The following is a 19,582-nucleotide window of genomic DNA, read 5'->3' as shown; positions in this document are numbered from 1 at the left end:
GCAGATTATCAAATTGATCTAACTTTAGCTTCTTCAGCTACAAAATAAACATAATGACCACCTCATACTGTTTAATGAGGAGTAAGTGGTATAATGTAAGGCAGTTAACTTGACATGATGCCTTGCACATAGTAAGTACTTGAGGGATATTATCATCATTACCATCCTCATTTTTAAATTTTTATTTATTTTTTTATTTATAGTTTATTGTCAAGTCTGTTTCCATATAACACCCAGTGCTCTTCCCCAGAAGTGCCCTCCTCCATGACCATCACCCCCCTTCCCTTTTCCTCCTCCCCCTTCAGCTTTCAGTTTGTTTTCAGTATTCAAGAGTCTCTCATGACTTGCCTCCCTCCCTCTCTCTCTTTCCCCACCCCCCTTCTCCTTCTCATGGTCCTCTGTTAGGTTTCTCCTATTAGACCCAAGAGTGAAAACACATGGTATCTGCCCTTCTCTGCCTGGCTTATTTCGCTTAGCATGACACCCTCGAGGTCCATCCACTTTGCTACAAATGGCCAGATTTCATTCTTCCTCATTGCCATGTAGTATTCCATTGTCTATATATACCACATCTTCTTGATCCATTCATCAGTTGGTGGACATTTAAGCTCTTTCCATGATTTGGCTGTTGTTGACATTGCTCCTATGAACATTGGGGTACATGGGCTCCTATGCATCAACACTTCTGTATCCTTTGGGTAGATCCCCAGCAGTGCTATTGCTGGGTCATAAGGGAGTTCTACGGATAGTTTTCTGAGGAACCTCCACACTGTTTTCCAGAGTGGCTGCACCAGTTTACATTGCCACCAACAGTGCAGGAGGGTGCCCGTGTCTCCACATTTTCACCAGCATCTATAGTCTCCTGATTTGTTCATTTTAGTCACACTGACCGGTGTGAGATGGTATCTCAGTGTGGTTTTGATTTGCATTTCCCTGATGATGAGTGATGTTGAGCATCATTTCATGTGCCTGTAGGCCATCTGGATGTCCTCTTTGGAGAAGTGTCTATTCATGTCCTTTGCCCTTTTCTTCACTGGATTATTCATTTTTCAGGTGTGGACTTTGGTGAGTTCCTTGTAGATTTTGGATACTAGCCCTTTATCTGATATGCCATTTGCAACTATCTTTTCCCATTCTGTCAGTTGCCTATTAGTTTTGTTGATTGTTTCCTTTTGCAGTGCAGAAGCTTTTTATCTTGATGAGGTCCCAAGAGTTCATTTTTGCTCTTCATTCCCTGTCTTCAGGGATGTGTCAAGGAGGAAATTGCTGCGGAAATTGCTAAGGTCAAGGAACCATCCTCATTATTATAACAACAACAACCTTTTCCCAGGAAAGTAAACTGGAGGCTCTTGGTGAACATAGTCACTCTACTTGCCTGAAAAAATGAAGATGAAGAGCTCAAGGCTAATGTACAGCATGAGGACTATAGTTAATAACACTGTATTGTATATTTGAAAGTTGTAAAGAGAGTAGATCTTAAAAGTTCTCATCACCAGAAACCAAATTTGTGACTATGTGTGGTGATAGACAGCCACCTTACTGTGGTGAACATTTTACACCTGAAACTAACATAATGCTATATATTAATTTTATCTCAATAAAACAAAGTACTCACTGACTTGTGCTACTAAAAAAAAGAGAGCTGGGTACCTGGGTGGCTCAGTTGGTTAAGCATCCGATTCTTGGTTTTGGCTTAGGTCATGATCTCACAGTTTCTGATATTGAGCCCCTGAGTGCCGAGCCTACTTGGGATTCTCTCTCTCCCTCTGTCTCTACCCTTCCTGCACTCTCTCTCAAACTAAATAAATAAACTTTAAAAAAATTTTAAAAAAAGGAGAGCCGAAGTCAAGGCCACTTTGTGAAAGTGAGTGCAAAGAACTTGTAACTATGAGAGATTCATAAATACAGCTTTCATGGCATCAGAATTATATAGGTTATTTGTTAAATTTGATAATTCAGTCAACCCAATAAATATATAGAAGGGACCTGGAAAACAGTGTTTGTTTTACAAATATTACGTTCTGTCTGCTATTTTTAGGGACTATATAAATTTAGTCCTATTTATAAAGTCTTATATTTTAACCTTAAGGTCTAGATAACCAAGTGAATCTGTGGTTTTTAAGAAAAATAATTGGAAATATTGAAATTGGCACGTGGCAGGCAGGGATAGGTATGAGGTGTGGGATTGGAAAGGCAAAGAAATAATAAGAACGTGGCCGGGGGGAAATGTGGCGATCTTTTATGGTTGTTCTAAGTGGTTTCTGCTCAAAGGGGTATTAAAGCTTGATTTTAAAGGTTCTGGATTTCTTTTCTTAGAGAGCCAAACAAGCCAGTGTCAGAGCTGAGCTCAGAGAGTGGCCGCCCTGTCATTCTTCACAGCAGCCCCAGGACAGGGTGGAAACTGCTCCAGCTGGGCCAGGCCTGCGGTCAGTGGTCAGCACACAGAACTTCTTTGAAGTTCCTCTCATTATTCCTTCATTTGAATCTTGAGTTTTAGGCAGGTCAGCTATTCTGCATTCTTTTGGGTAACTGTATCAGACTGCAGTGGCTGCTGTAACAAAATAGCACAGGCTGGCTGACTTAAACAAATTTATTTGTTTAATTTGCCCAATTCTGGAAGCTTGGAGTTCCAGATCAAAGTGCGAGCTGCTTCTGATCCTGGTAGAGCTCTCCTCCTGGCTCGATGAGGGCTGCCCGCCTGCTGTCTCCCCACATGGCCTTCCCTGGGTGCGTGCAGGCAGAGGCAGAGACAGAGCTCTCTGGTGTCCTTTCGTGAGAACACTAGTGCTGTCTGATCAGAGTCCCACCCGCATGACTGGGGGCTGGGAATACACTGTGCTTGTGCATGTGTGAGTACAGGTGTGCGCAGGCACTGTGTATGTATGGGGTGGGGAAGTCAGACAGTCTTTAGGAAGCATAATAAATGTACACGTGCTCTAGTTTGTTAGAAGGTGATCATTGCAATGGAAAAGGAAAATGTCCAGGGGTGCCTGGATCTTCAGTAGGAAGAGCATGTGACTCTTACTCTCAGGGTCATGAATTCATGCCCCGTGTTAAGTGTAGAGATTACTTTAAATAAATAAATAAATAAACTTAAAAAAAGTATTGAGCAAGATTAGCAAGTTTGGGAGTCTGGGGAAGGACAATGGGTTGGGGTGTGCTTTTATTTTATTTTTTATATAGTTTATTACCAAATTGGTTTCCATATGACATCCGGTGCTCTTCCCCACAAATGCCCCTCTCTATGAGACGGTTGAATGTAGGCCTCCTTGAAAAGGCAGCATTTGTGTGCAGACCAGGAGGTGAGGGAGTGAGCCTGCCGGTGGGGAGAGTGTGCCAGGCCGAGGGCACAGCCTGCGCCAAGGCTCCAAGAGGCCTGAGCACAGGGAGCAGCAGGCGCCTGGGTGGTGACTGGGACAAGGGATCAGGGCCTTGTGACGAGGGAGCAGGGGAGTTAGGACTTACTAGGACTTAGGTTTGAGAAAGACCCCTCCATCTGTGTAGCAAAGGGACTGGGTGGGGCTGGGGGCAGGGAGGCTGTTGAAAAGCTGTCCTCCGCCAGGGAGCGGTGAGGGCAGGAGGTGAGAGGGTGACACCAGGGCAGTGGCAGAGGAGACCATGTTCCACATCTCTTTCATTTCCTGATGCTTGGGATGTGGGGTGCAAGAGAAAGGAAAGGAAGGGTCTGGAATGACTCTAGAGTGATAATACACTAAATTTTTTTAATATGCCAAAAACGTGCTCCTCTTTGCTACATTCTTACTAATCTCGGATATTTGGAGGCACTTTTATAGAGGGCAGCTGTGGAACGTGGAGAATGTACAAGAGGCATTTTAGGATGATACTTGAGGCCCTACTTGGTTACATGCTCTTCTCAAGCCTTTGAGGAAAGAAACATCAAAAAGACAGAACTGAACTGAAATGAGTGGGATTTGACAATAGTCTGGATAATACTCTCATGAGAATACCTCTGCTCAAAGTGTACATAAAATGAAGGAAATAATTAATAGCAAAGTGTGTAAAGCCCCATTCATACAGTTCTGAACAGGCATTTCCCCCCATCCTTTTCTTTTCCACACAGCCAAAGAGAGGACAAGCTCCACTTCGAACCAGACTACAAAGCCATCTGGAGCTGAAACAGGGAAAACTGCTTCAGGGAAGGAGAGAAGGAAGAAAGGTATTTGGTTCTTGCTTCAGCTCTCCCTCCCTTTCCTTCATCTGTAAATCACTTCCTCCTTTCCTGGTCCTGCTACTACAGTAAACAGAAAAACTCACTTGGAGAGAAAGACGACTTGGTGTCTGATGGTTTCATATAAACCAACACAGAACAGCTTGGTCATGTTCACCAGAGGGATTTGTCTTTGGCACATTCAGCAAGCCAGCAGCCATTACTGGCAGTATTTCTGCAGTAAACAGCTAGCAGGACCTGATCAGTTCTGCTTGGAGACTTCTCTCCTACCCTACTTGCTCAGCATCAGAAACGGAGTCATTGACAGGGAATTTTGAGAAATCCCCAACTCTGTAACCTACGAGCAGGACTGAACAAAGTGAGAAGCTCTTCCAAGTATGAAAGGTTCAGTGCTCAGTGTTAGGGAACCTGGATTCTGTGCCCAGAGCTTGCCCCAGAGCCTGTATCTCAGCATCCTATTCTGCAAATCAAAGAATTTACACTCACAGCTTCCTTAATTCCACTCCAGCTTTAACATTTTGAGGTTATAAAGACACAGCACAAGGGGTGCCTGGGTGGCTCAATAGGTTAAGGGTCTGACTTTGGCTTAGGTCATGATCTCTCGGTTGGTGGGTTTGAACCCCACATAGGGCTCTCTGCTGTCAGCACATAATCGGCTTCAGATCCTCTCTCTCCCTCTCCCTCTGCCCCTCTCCTGCTCACACATACACACACTCTCTCTCTCAAAAATAGACAGACATTAAAAAAAAAAAAAAAGATAAGCCCAAGATGATCACTAGAGATGTCATAAGCACAGTCTGTGGGAAACTCTTTGTGGAGGCTAACCTAAACTTATGTCAATTTGTTTTAGTCCACTATATTTATTTTTTTCTCTACAATTAGTGTGTGGAACATGACAGGTCCTTGTGATGTAGCTCTATGCCCTGTGCTTTTTTCTTCCTCAGTTTTCATCTGTTTTTGTGGTCTTTTTCCTGTTTTTTAATTTTTTTTTATGTTTTCATTTATTTTTGAGAGAGAGAGACAGTATGAGCAGGGGAGGGTCAGAGAGAGAGGGAGACACACCTCCAGTCAGCACAGACCCCGACGTGGGGCTCAAACCCACGAACTGAGAGATCATGACCTGAGCCGAAGCTGGATGCTTAACTGACTGAGCCACCCAGGCGCCCCTTTTTCCTGTTTTTAAAAATTATCCTTGTGTTTCCTTTGTAAAATCTCTCTGAATTAGATAAATATAAATATAAATTCTTAGGATCTAAAAAGCCAAATGAAAATGGAAAGTGAGAAAATTTATCAGACCTGTCACCATCATCTGTTGTAACTACAGTCTTTCCACTGGGTAGTGCTAGTAGATTTTAGAAAATCTAATAAATGAAAAAAAAATAATGATAGTAAGAACCATTCTAGGTTATTACTTGTTTTAGACATTTACTTACCATTTGGGGATATTTTTAATCAAAAATCCTTTTGGAGGAGTTGGCTTTGGGGCATTCCTTTTGGGAGGAGGATGATCGTGGTCTCTAAGGCAGGTGTCCCTACAGAAGATAGTCCTTACACTGGGCCAGATGACATCTGAGGGCCGAGGACTGCTGGTCATTAACTCTCCATATAGACCTAACAGAGAAGTTCTCACCACTTGTATTTGTTGAGACTTCCTGAGTTAAAAAAAATTTGTTTAAGGCAAAGAAGATTTCAAAATTGTATAATACTTGAAGTCTTTATGTTTAGCAGGCTAACTCTTCTAATACATATAAAAACACAGGGAATGTGTGCATAACCTTGATAGGCAATGACAGCAAAGTGTGAATGTAAGGCCTTTGTGAATGACTCGACCCTTCCTGTGTGCCACCCCGCCCCCCACTCAAACCCCCTAACCCCTCACTCTCATTTAGGCCCTGAAATGTGTAACCTCTGAGAAGTTTGAGGGAAAAGTGAAAAAGAGAGCTATACTACTATTCATCCTCCAGCTTTTAAATAATAGCTTTGTTGAGGCCCATGTCACAATAATACCTTTCAGCTGCTAAAACCTGGCACAAAAATACCAGGCTTGCCTCTTTTGACCTTAAACAACAGAAATATGTTGTCTCACAGTTCTGGAGCCTGTAAGTTAAGATCAAGATGTCAGCAGGGCTGGTTCCTTCTGGAGGTTCTGAGGGAGAATCTGTTCCATGCCTGTCTCCTAAAAGCCAGTGGTTTGCTGGCATTCTGGTGTTCCTTGGCTTATAGATGCATCACCCTGACCTTGGCCTTCATGTTTCCCACACATTCTCCCTGTGTGTCTGGGTCCAAGATTTCCTATTTATAAGGACATCAGTCTTACTGGATTAGGGGCCCATTCTAATCCAGTCTGACCTCATCTTAACTAATTATATCTGCTATGACCTTATTTCCAAAAAAGGTCACATTCTGAGGAGCTGGGAGTTAGGACTTCAACACAGGAATTTGGGGAGGGAACACAATCCAGTTCATAACAAGGGGGCTCGGAATGTAGTTTCTAAACAGGATATACACCTAGGAAAACAGCCACACAAGGCAGCATCTGCCAGGGGCCAAACATGGACAGTGGGTTTAGTGAACCCAAAGAACCCAGGGAGGGGAACACTGGGTTCAGAGAAGGGCATTTTTCTCCAGGGATGAAACTGAGGAGGAGTTAGAAGTTGACAGGTGGAAAGAAAGGACTTAAAGAAGGAAGGATTTGAGAGAGGAGGGCTGAACGGTGCAAGCCCACAGCCCACAAATTTAGCTGGAACAAGAGGATGTGGGAGGGTGGACCTGGCAAAAAGGGTAGGTCACAGGAAGGAAGACTGCACGTCAGGCCGAGAGTTGGGACTCGATCCACTAGACAGTGGGGGCCCTTGAAGTCTTTTGTCTCTCAAGGGATACCGTGCCTCAAATCAATAGAAAAAAGAAAGCCTGTACTTAGTACATATTTATTTCGTAGCTTCTTGTCAGTGGAGACTTTTCCAGAGTTCACAAAGCAAGTAAAAAAACAGCTTCCCACATTGGATAATTACTTTCACAGTCCTAAGGTATTTGGTTCGCAGTTGAGTTTTGTCTTTGGTAGAAGAGTTCTACCTGCATCAAAACAAAGGGTCAGATGGAGCTGATTTATATCAACCTCTACAGGGTGGAGTCCAGATGGTTTCCATTTGGTCCCAATTGGAAACAGCCGAACTGTCTGTATGCTCGTCCCTTGCGGACAGGAGGCTTTGGCCTGTTGCTTGGAAAGTTGAACTCACAGTACTGTATGAATCAAAACCTCCATTCAGAAGCCTGACACCCTTTATCATTCCTCCTCAAATGTGTAATTACAAGAACCTGACCATTTTACATTTAGCAGCCAGCTGTAAGTTGATAGAAGAGGAAAGGCATTCCATTTCTGTGCCTGCAGAATGTCGACATCTCCTTGTCCAAGCCAGTCCTGCCTCAGAGCAGCACTGAACACGAAGCCTCATTAGAGCAGTGGCTCTCAAACTCGAGCAGTGTCAGAGGCAGCCAGAAGGCTCGTTCAAACACAGATGGCTGCGCCTGCCCCACGAAGTGCCGAATGTAGGGAAAGGGAAGGCTGGAGCGCTTGCATTTCTGTCAAGTTCCCGAGTGATGCTGATGCCGCCTTTGAGATCCACTGCTTTAGAATGAAAATAAAATCAGATTGCCTGCTCTTGGTTTATTTTGCTGAGTGAAGAAAACCAGGAGGCAGACCGAGACTTCTGGATGCCGCTTCTCTGCCACGCAGACCACAGAACAAACAGGGCTCGGGCTTGCTTCTGCTCCAGCCTCTCTGTCTCTCCCGGACCCAGGCTGGTCCACGTCTGAGCCCCATGGCTGTGTGCCAGGGGTCTGTGGGAATTAGGGACTTGGGCCTGGAGGATGAGTAACCCTCAAGTGAGTACTGTCTGTTCTGGCCTCTGCCTCGTCACAAGCCTGTCAGGTCCATAGATTCAGAAGATTGGAGGTCACTGATAAGATAGTGTCCCTGTGCCCCCTTCAGCCAGTCCTGCCATGTCTTCTCAAGGCCCAAAAAGTTCCTGAAAGACTGAGCAAGGACTCAGGCATGTCCTGTCACCTGGGCCTGCCCTGTTTTCTAGCCCAAACTCCACCCTGTAGTTCTTAGGATTATCTTAATTCTAGAGAATTTAGGCCTAGGAGGGTCAGTACGTGACTTAGACATGTGCCGAGAGCAAAATCCAACCATTTAATGGCCAGTCTACAAGCTTGAGATTAATCAGACCTTTGCCACAGTACCAACGCCACCCAAGTGCCAAATTCACCTCCCTAAAGAAGTCCTTGTTTACAACATAGCCGTGGTCCGTAAGAATACTATGCCATTAAGGAATGCAAGCATCGAGTATAAAAGACAAGATGTAATCTTCAAAATAGCTTTATTAGTTCCAAATCCAGAAGTTGCTGAATAATATCCTGAAATTATTTTACTTGGGATTTTATCCTGGAGTGATAGTCAAACAATGGAAACCTTTGTGGACATGTTCCAAGGTCCAAGGTGTGAATCATCCAACACTAATTACACTTTGCCTTCTTAAATCCTGCAATCAAGCTAACAGAATTTATGTTTTTGTTTGTAAATCTCTGGTAATTACACAGGAAATCACACATATTCCTTGTTGATGGAAGGAAGCTATTTTGAGCAAGTGTTTGTTTTTTTTTTTTTAAATCAACCTTATTAAGAAGGTCCTGCCAGGACCTGGCATCTATAGATGAACATTTGAGTAGTTCTTAAGCCAAATAGAATGTGTGATGTTCAAGAGAATATTCGATGCCCACCTGATGGTCCCAGGGGAGGCCAGAGAGTGAGGGAGAAAATGAGGAACCTCTCTGGGGGAACCTCTGATTCCATGAAAAATTTGACACTTGACCTTTGAGTACTGGTCCACATAGGAAATAGAGCTCTCTCCAGAAGGACTGAGAAGAGGTGCACCAGCATTCTAGATAGAGGGAACCCCATGAGAAGGCTCAGGGGGTGAAAGTGCACACAGTGTTCAGTGTCTGGCAAGTGTGACGTTCGCTGCATGGTGGTCATCGAGAGAGTGGCTGGAGGTGTAACTGAAAAGGCCAGTGGAGCCACATGGCCAAAAGCCATGAATGCTGTCAGGTTAGGCTTTCTGCTGTGCGAAATGGGAGCCTTGATTCCTCTGAAGCAAGACAGTGACATGATGGGAATTGGATTTTTGAAAAGAACCTTGGACAGCATTGCAGCATGCATTTTAGAAAAGGAGACATCTGGGTGAAAGGGGACCAGTTTGGAGACGGTGACAATAGTTCAGACATGAGGAGATAAAGTAAAGAAGAGTGCCGTGATACAAAGATAGTCCAGGTATATTTAGGAGAGAAACTTGAAAGGACGAGATAGCCAGTTCAGTGAGGGTGGTAAGAAGGATTCTGAAATTGGGGACAATTGGGCGATCTCGGCAATTAGCCACAGAGAAAATGGGAGGAAGCACAAGGTTGGGTGAGTCCAGATGATCTGTGGAGTGGCTTCCAGAGGAGACGTGCAGTTATAAGAAATATGTATCTGCTCCTCAGGGAGGCAGTGGCAGAAGGAGAGATGCCTCCCACAGGAAGCTCTCCAGCAGGCTGCTCTCGTTCCAGTGTTTCAGTGACTTGCAGTCCCCAGAAGTGAACCTGGGGGGACAGGCAGTAATGTTTACTGCGTCCTAAGTGCGTGTACAACCATTATTTCATGACCCTTCCCAGCCAGTCTTCACAGTGCGTCTGGGAAGTGAGTATTATGGTCTCTGTTACAGCAATCAGGAAACCTGGGTTCAGAGAAGTTAAGTGGCTTTCTGGGGAGTACCACAGAATTCTTTAGAGAGAGGGTTTAAACCCAGAGATTCTGCTTTCTCTACACCCTCCTGCCTCATAGTCACAATTGGCATTGCCATGCCACCACTAAGTTCTCTGAGACAGAGGAGTATAAATTAATGAATCAAAGTTGTCAGCGAACTTGTTTTTGTTTTAAAGAAATGTTAAGATTAGGGGAAAAGAGGTTGGGATGACTACAGCTGGGGTGGGTCAAGTATTACCAGGGCCCGAGTATGGACTCACCCTTACTCTGAGGAATTTGTTTTCCATTCAGAGAAAAGAATTTGGTTCTGCTTGAATTTTGGATAAAGGCCCAAAGGAGGCAATCCCTGTGCTAAGCAACATCAGCTTCCCTACCCTCTAACAGGGCACTGTGACTCCTGAAATTCCACAGAATGGTCTGGACCAGCACTTTCCGAATTGGTTATTTTTCACAGGCAAATATGACATTGCGACCTTGCTTGCCACCAGCTGGAGGGAGTTTGGATTGTTTTTCCCCTGGGGATGCAAGTTGTACCAGGCCAGTCACAGACCCGGAAGCTCCCTTCCTCGCCAGTGGCGTACATTTGTGTGGTGCTGGCGGCAGGGGTAGACTGGCAAACGCTGTTTCTTTCCTTGTAGTGCTCTAGCGCTCGGCGCCGGCACAGGAATTTGGCCTTTGGCCTTGGCCCCACTGGCCTCATATTTCATCGCCACTGCTTTCTGGCAAAAAGGGGGACAGAAAGAAACGAGTGCCACATGTGGTCAGTATCTACATCGTTAATCATTCTGAGCAGTAAACTTAACTTCTCAAAGGCACTGTATTTGTGAAGAGATTTTATAAACAGAAAAGTCATATTCTACTCATGTTCATGAATGGTCTCAAGGTATTATTAGCTACCCTGTACTTGGAAAAACAATGAGCAGTGAGGTAAAAGTTTCCACTATATGATTGCATTCTATACCTATTATTCATTGATTTGTTCATTTGTTCAATGGTTATTAAACACCCACAATGTGCCAGATACTGTCCTAATATATTAGGACTGGCAAATTCTTCATAACGGCTATCATTTGTCATCATTCGCATGCCCTCATGCCCTGGATGTAAGAACAAAAACATCTGGACAAGTTAGGCTTACTCCCAATGAAACTAAATGGTGGGCTAGTTTTCATCTCTCCAACTGTGTTTTGAAGGTAAATAAATCCTGTCTCTTTTCGTCAACAGCCCAGCAAATTAGATTTGTAACCAAAGAAACCAAGTCTATCTTTTTTTAAAGCATACTCTTTCCTTTTTTTTTTTTAACTGGCAAACTAGAATGACCCAAAGTCTGGATTTATCACCTTTCCCTAAAAGCCATTCTCTTTCATGAACTGAAAACTTACACTTGGTTATCACTGACTCTTCTCTCTTCCTTGTTCTTCCTACACGCTGGATAGTACTCCCTGCATGTCAGCTTCACAGAGCAGGGAGTTTTGTCTCTTCTGTTCCCTGTTGGATTCCCGGCACCTAGGACAGTGCCTGACATCGGGTAGGGCTCAAAAATATTTGTTGAGGGTGCCTGGGTGGCTCAGTCAGTTAAGCATCCGACTTTGGCTCAGGTCATGATCTCACGGTTCATGGGTTTGAGCCCCACATCGGACTCTGTGCTGACAGTGCAGAGTCTGCCTGGCATTCTCTCTCTCTCTTTCCCTCTCTATCTCTCTACCCTCCCCCACTTGTTCTCTTTCTCTGTCTCTCTCTCTCTCTCAAAATAAGTAAATAAAAATGTTTTAAAAAGAGCATACTCCTTTAAGAAAATGTGTTGAATGTTGAATGAATTCAAGTACAGAAGAGTCCTGTCTAGCCCTTGGAATTAAGTTCTCAAGTCAGCATATTAGACAAAATTGATGTATAGTTAAATGATTCTTTACAGTCGTTTAAACTGCCCATACAATAAATGTATAGGTGTATTATTTCCAAGTCCCGTGCAGTTGCTTGCCAGCTTTGGAACAAGTCATTGTTGGCTAGTTAAGCCCTGATAAATTAGTTGGCTAGTGTTTAGGGGGTTGTATTGTACACAAAGCAGATAACTTCAAACACTTGGAGGCAGTCTGGCTGTGGGACCAGAGATCCCGATCACCCATCTCACACTTACGTAGTGGATTCGCGGGCATTATGTCCATGGCTGTTTCTCCTTCTCCATCCCTTCCCTGTCGTTTTCTTTGCCAAACTCCTAAACTTGAACTGGTATAAATTAAATGTGTACATGATGCCATGCCACAGCACTGACTGACACTGAACTTCATACAAGCTGAATAGACCAATGGAGATAAACTAGATTCCAGGACCACTGACCTCAGTCATGAAGTCTACAAGGCAACTTCAAATTTGTTTTCCTAGAGCTCAAAAAATCTGATGACTTTGCAGGCTCTGCATCCTTGGATAAGGACTATCACTTCCAGAGGATTCATGAACAATGGTTTATCTTCTACTAGGAAATTTCTAGAAACATTGATTTTCCCCTTTAGCCAAAGTAAAAGCAACAATTTAAATCTTAAGTGAGAGTCATACAGAGCAATTTGGGGCTTTCTATTATAAAGAATAAAGAATGTACTGAGTACTTTTTTAAAGGACTTCTTAAATTACATCTATTTCCTTGACTATATTCCAAAATAAATCTACTCGTACAAGTCAAAAAGTATAATCTTAAAAATAAAATCAACTAGCTGGTGGTAAGTGGGGGAGCTATTATCTAAAAATAACAAAATTTTCCTATAGGAATCAAGAAAAAAATTAAATATTCGACTGAAGCTGGTCCTTGGTTAGTGAAGTTGTATTTGGCAGATAATGGCATAGATGGAAAAGGAAAAGAAGGAGAAAATGGCTTGTTGGAATTCACTCAAATTTTAACATGGTGAGTAGAAAGTGAAAAGGTTTTATTTGTTCACCTTCTAAAACTCAGTGCCTTCGTTAAATTGTAGGGGCATTGATTTAATTGCAGTTTATTAGCAATGCTAAGTGAGTTGGTTTTCTTTTTTGTTGTTGTTGTTGTTTTTGTTTGTTTGTTAGCTCTGAGAGAAGAGCAGTGACCCACCTTGGTCCTGGTATGTGATCTTAAGGGAAAGCCTGAAATCATAAAAATGGCATGGCAGACCATTGTGTATGGAGTTGGCAACTGAGGAAAGGCAGGAGTTACAACCTCTAGATTTTTCTTCCCTAAAGTCAGCTATGTGACCTGAGGAAGAATGGCAGACTACTCAATTGTGAATGCTTTTTTGTTTTTGGTTACAAAGTTGTCCCAAACTACTTAGGCAGAAAGAGCTTTTCTCAAAAGCTCCTGGAAAACGAAATATTTTCTTGCCATGTTTATGCTGACAACCTTGGACAACTCTGTCCAGCTCTCCTGAATCCACATACCCTGTGGGCCAAGACACGAGTCAGCATTTGCAGCCCCGCAGAAAAGCTTGCTGGGTAGAAGGCTCTAGGCTATACCATCTTAAGATATTAGTACTTAGAGCACCTTAGGGCAACAGAACATGTCAAGATTGGAAACTTGAGGGCTTCACTTATGGCTATTATTTTACAAGAAAAAGATTCTTTTTTCTAATATGCTTTACTTCTTTATTTAAGAAAGTTGGGAATTTCCAACTTGGATACCTTTGCTGCTATTTTTATAATAATTATGTTAATAAGCTTCATTTTATTACCCTTTTAATATGTTGTTAGATTTACTATATTGCTGATAGATCGTCCTTCTGTATATTGCTAACATTTTGATAAGAGTTTTCTCATCAGTGTTCATGAGGAATATTGGTCCCTACTTTTCCTTTACATGTAGTGTTTTCCTCTGATATTGGGATCAGGTGATTTTGGCCTTACAGAATGAGTTAGGAAGTGTTCCCTCCTTTCCTATTTTATGAAAGAACTTGTGTAGAATTGGCATCATTTTACCTTTAAATATTTGATGGAATTCACCAGTGAAGACATCTGGATCTGGAGTTTTCTCTGTGAGAAGATTTTAACTACAAATTCAGTTTCTTTAATAGATAGAAGACTATTCTGGTTATTTTGGGAGGTGGTGCAATAAGCTTTGGTAGTGTATGTCTTTCAAGCAATTTGTTCATTTTGGCTAAGTTTTCAAATTTATTGTCTTAAAGTTATTCATAATATTTCCTTCTCATCCTTTTCATGTCTGGAGGATCTGTAGTGATGTTTCATCTTCTGTGCTTGACATTGATAATTTGTTTTCTCTCTTTTTTCCCCCAACCAATATGATTAGAATTTTTTCCATTTTATTGATCTTTTCAAAGAACTCACCTTTAGTGTTGTGGTATTGTGGTGAGCATAGCTGCCTTCCAAAGAACTCACTTTTGGTTTCCTCTGATGTTTTGGGGGTTTTTTCAATTTCATGGAGTTATATTCTTATTTTCATTATTTCCTTTATTCTGTTTACCTTGGGTTTAATATATGCTTTTTTCTAACTTATTAAGGTAGAAGCTTAAGTTATTGATTTTAAAGCTTTTTGTTTTTCTAATGTAAGTAGTTACATTAATACTAAGGACTTTCGGGGCAAGTCGGTTAAGCCTCCGGCTTCAGCTCAGGTCAGATCTCATGTTCATGGGTTCAAGCCCCGCGTCAGGCTCTGTGCTGGCAGCTGTCTCAGAGACTGGAGCCTGCTTCCGGTTCTGTGTCTCCTTCTCTCTCTGCCCCTCCCCCTCTCATGCTCTGTTTCGCTCTACATCAAAAATAAATAAAACATTAAAAAAATTTTTAAAACAAATTTAAAAAAATGCTAAGGACTTTTTCATTGTATCCTGCAAATTTTGATACAATGTATTTTAATTGTCATTCAATTCAAACTATTTTCTAATTTTTCTTTTGATTTCTTTGACCTGTGGGTCTAGTTTCTACATATTTGTAAATGTTTCAAATATTTTTCTCTGGTTGATTTATTAAATTCTGCAGTGATTGGAAAACATACTTGTTTTATGGCCCATATTATGATCTGTCTTCGTAAATGTTCCATGTGAACTTAAAAAGGATGTATATTCTGCTGTTTTTGGATGGAATGTGAATAAATGCCAATTAAGTTTAGTTGGATGGTAGCATTGTTATGATTTTCTATTTCTTTACAAATTTTCTGTTTATTCATTCTATCAATTATTGAGAGAAAGAGAATTGTGACTTTGTTCATATCTCTTTGCAGTTTAATCATTTTTGCTTTATATATTTTTAAGACCTTTTGTTGGGTGCAAAATATTTAAGATTAAGTCACTTGAAGAATTGGCCCATATTATCATTATGGAGTCCCTAGTAATATTTTTCTCTTGTCTCTGATAATATTCCCTTCTCCGAAATCTACTTTGATGAATATTAATATAGCCACTTCAGCTTTCTTTGGATTAATGTTAACATGATATACCTGTTTCTGTCCTTTTACTTTTAACCTATCTATGTTTTTATTGTAATGTCTCTGTAACTCAGTTTTCTTATTTGTAACAATGGGGATAATAGTGTCTAACTCAAGAGATTGTTATAGGGTTAAATTAGATCATGGAAGGTGCTAAGTATAGTGCGTAGGACTCCAGCCAACTACCTTTATACAAATTAGAAAAAGAGCCCATCTGGGCAGATGAATTAAAAGAGGCACCACCTCTGGCCGGTGAGTGGAAGGAAGTTAACCTTTCTGGATCTGTGCTTTAGGGCTTAGGACTTGACTGGCAAAGCTTGGCAGATTTCAGCCCCACTCCTACCCTCAGAAGGCCCGTTTGTGCTGAGTACAAGTGCTTAAGCATGTGGGTGGCCCTCATCATATCTGATGCATAATGAACATTAATTCATGTGAGGCTAAGTAGTGTAGTGATTAAATCCATGGCCTCTGGAATCAGAATTAGATGTAAAATTGTTGAGTTGTGAAGTTTGTCTTCAATGCTCTCCATTCTCCTCCTATAACTCCTGCTTCCTTCTGAAGCATCCCTACTCTCACCCATCTTATCTGAAGGAATTGGATACAGGCAGGCAGTTCAGGAAGCCAAAGCCAGGCAAGTCCTGATTAGACAGGCTATTTCCTTGGTAGCAAGACCTTTGAGAGGGAAGGTCTGGCAGAACCACTCAGCCCCACCCTTGAACTCTGGCTGCTGAATAAATAAAAAGTGTGTACAGGGAGCAAGAGAATGACCTTATATTCACTACTGATCCTAACTGAAATTTCATATTCCCAGTGCATGGTAAGGATTCAGAATCGATTTATTGGAAGTCAGATGATAAATTATTTCAGGGCCGAGGCCCTGTGTTAAATTCTTTTAATCCCTGCAATGTTAGACATATATGCATTTAGCAAGCATGCACTCAGTATAATAGCATCATTGGTATTGCATTTTGCAAGTTACTTTCATAGGAACTGCTTCATTCTGTTTTTACCATAACCTTATGAGATAGGCAGAACAGCCAATTTGAGAGCCAGTTTAACAGATAAAAAAGATGAGACCCAAGAGGGCACATGACCTGCCCATGACTACACAGTTGACAGGAGGTCTAAGCAAACCAGGAACTCAGGCCTTCACCCAGATTTCATGTGCACTCATGATGCCAGAGATTTCCAGAGACCAGTGGGCAGGCCAGTGCTAGGGCATGAAAGAATTTTCAATAACCCTCAAAGAGATTAGAAAAAAAAAGACAGGTGGAATGTTCATTTTTCATAAAGCTAATGTTACTTAATTTTAAAAGCTATCCTTTATTTTGAGACTATGCCCTTCCTAATATCATGTAAAAATATTTGTTCTTTTATAGTGTTGCAAGGTGAGAATTGTTATTTATTTGACATGCTAAAAGTTGCCAAACCACTCCTTCCCAAGATATTTGACATTTTACTGGTATAAAAGTCTAAAAGTTCCCATTTAAAAGACTGGGAAACCCTGCACAATGCCACACCACACCTTCTAAATAAATAAATGAATTGAAAATTTAAGGCAGCTAAGTCTTTATCCTACCGACTTGCTGGAGGGAGCCATCCAATCTAGAGAGATTAAATTGGAAAAGCCTGGATTCAGGATATCTCCAGTTTCAAATTGGGTCAGTGCCTCGTCTTTGGAAGGAGAGGATCAAGGAGAGTATCGAGGACCTAAGAAGAAAGATCATACTCCAAAATAAGTGCATTGAGTTTCTCTGAGTAACAAGCCATTTTGATTTGTTGTTTTCTTTGGCCAGCCTGATCAAATACTCTGCTCACTTACGGGAAATTGACCTTAGAAACAATGTCCTGGGAGAAATGGCTGCTACTGACATTCTTGAAGCATTAAGAGCCAGAAAGACAGGTAGAGTGTTTTCAGTTTCTGTTTCCCTCCACTCTCCACATCCACTCACTCCTAAATGCTCTCCTGCTCACAGCTTGCTCTACTTTTTCCATTAAATAAATGGTTTGAGCTAAGGGATAACCAGGAGCACTATCATAAGCTGCCTACCCTTATACCAATTTGCCCAGTCATTTGCACAGAGTTCAAGAACTTTCAGGATGTCATATGTCATCTTTGACCTAAGCACAGTAGTCTCCCCTTACGTGTGGGGGATATGTTCTAAGATCCCCAGTGGATGCCTGAAACTGCAGGTAGGATCAAAAGCTATATATATATACTAGGTTTTTCCCTATGAATACATACTTATGACAGTTTAATTTATATATTAAGCACAGAAAGAGATTAACAATAATAACTAATAGTAAAATAGAATGTTTATGACAGTATACTGTAATTAAAGCTATGTTGGTGTGCCTGGGTAGTTTGGTCGGTTGAGCATCCAACTCTTGAATTTGGCTCAGGTCATGATCCCAGGATCATGGGATTGAGGCGTTGGACTCTGTGCTGAGTGTGGAGACTGCTTAAGATTCTCTCTCTTGGGGCGCCTGGATGGCTCAGTCAATTAAGTGTCTGACTTCAGCTCAGGTCATTATCTCACAGTTTGTGGGTTCCAGCCCCATGTCAGGCTCTGTGCTAACAGCTCAGAACCTGGAGCCTGCTTCAGAATCTGAGACTCCCTCTTCTCTCTCTGCCCCTGCCCTGCTTATGCTCTCTCTCTTTTAAAAAATAAACTTAAAAAAACCTCTCTCCCCCACTTCACTTCTCCCCCACTCGTGCTCTATCAGTAAGTAAATACATACTATGTGAATGTGGACTGTCTCTCAAAATATCTTACTGTGCTGGAGTCACCCTTCATCTAATGATGTGAGGTAACAAAGTCTACATGAGGAGGTGAAGCGAGGGGAATGACAGGCATTAGGCTCCTACTGACCATCTGATGACCCCTCAGAAGGAAACCCATTTGCTTCCTCACTGGTGGCAACTGAAACTGTGGAAAGAGAAAACCCAGATAAGTGGGGGATGGGGCTCCTGTAATGAATTTCGTTAGAGTGACGTTTTCTCAGTTGCTCTTTCTTTTCCCTCTCTTCTCTCAATCTCACTTATTCTCTGAGGGACTCTCTCCTATTTTCTATTCTCCTTCCCAACGCAACCTGCAGATATTTCTCCAGATAGCAATTGGAAAACTCAGGTGACAACCCTCCTAAGATTCTGATGGGCTTTCTGGACCATCAAAGATGGCTTCATTTGTGATTGGTATCAGGAGAGCAGTAAAGGTGCTTTATGACCATGTAATCCTTTGAAAATGAGAGACTCACATAAGAAATAAATTATTTATTACACATTGGCCAACCCTGCCCTCTTCCTTCCATTAATATGCATGACCAGAATTAACGATAGTCATTCTTACAGCTGACAGAGAGATGAGAAAATGTCATTTTAAATAAAGCTCAATGAAAGACACATAAACAGATTTGAACATTTAAACCACTGTTTAAAAAGGGGGAAAGAGGTGCACTTGGGTGGCTCCGTTGGTTGAGCATCCGACTCTTGATTTTGGCTCAGATCATGATCATAGGGTCTTTGGATGGAACCCTATGTAGGGCTCTACAAGGAGTGTGCTTAAGAGTCTCTGTTTCTCTCTCGCTCTCTCTCTCTCAATATTTTTAAAAGGGTGGGGAGGAAATCTTGGTGCATTATCTGGCAGGTTATGTGGAGAGAATTAAGTAGTATGAGTACTGGTCTTTATCATAGGTTTAATAAAATGATCTCAGAGACATGACATAGTTTTAGATTGCACTTTTTTAACAGTAGCAGTTTTAGAAGAATTACAGTGTTACTTTTACTGCATAGCCACTTTAAAACTAAAACTGCTGGGGCTTCTGGGTGTCTTGGTTGAGCATCTGACTTCAGCTCAGATCATGATCTCACAGTTTATGGGTTCAGGCCCTGTGTAGGGCTCTTGCTGAGGGCTCAGAGCCTAGAGTCTGCTTTGGATTCTGTGTCTCTCTCTCTTTCTTTCTGCTCCGACCCCGCTTGCACTCTGTGTCTTCCTCTTAAAAATAAAAATTTTAAGAATTTAAAAAAAGATTAAAACTACTGCATTGCCACTTCTTCACAGCCAATCAAATGATTCCAAGATTTTTGAATTACCCCTTTATTTTGGAGAAACAGAACATCTTCTTCCTAGTTCATTTGTATTGAATTCAAATTCAGTGGAATTATTTAAATTAATTTAAATTTAACTTTAATTTGAGCTCAGTA

General features: G+C 41.8%; 1 protein-coding gene across 8 annotated transcripts in view; it reads left to right on the top strand.

The window, feature by feature from the left end:
* The window catches only part of LOC115292183, a 45,161-nt gene that overhangs the window by 13,725 nt on the left and 11,854 nt on the right, over positions 1–19,582 (top strand). For 6 of the 8 annotated variants that reach the window (XM_029940138.1, XM_029940136.1, XM_029940141.1 and 3 more), the window contains exons 6-8: positions 4,082–4,177; positions 12,747–12,882; positions 17,175–17,281. In XM_029940138.1, coding sequence (XP_029795998.1) covers positions 4,082–4,177; positions 12,747–12,882; positions 17,175–17,281 — 339 coding nt within the window. Of the gene's footprint in view, positions 1–4,081; positions 4,178–12,746; positions 12,883–17,174; positions 17,282–18,477; positions 18,679–19,582 lie in introns of those variants that run through there. The other 2 variants (XM_029940139.1, XM_029940143.1) reach the window with 2 other exon arrangements.

Source organism: Suricata suricatta, chromosome 5, assembly GCF_006229205.1.
Source record: "Suricata suricatta isolate VVHF042 chromosome 5, meerkat_22Aug2017_6uvM2_HiC, whole genome shotgun sequence".
Taxonomy (NCBI): Eukaryota; Metazoa; Chordata; class Mammalia; order Carnivora; family Herpestidae; genus Suricata; species Suricata suricatta.
The sequence above is the reverse complement of the archived record's forward strand: the minus strand, read 5'-3'. Positions and strand labels throughout refer to the sequence as shown.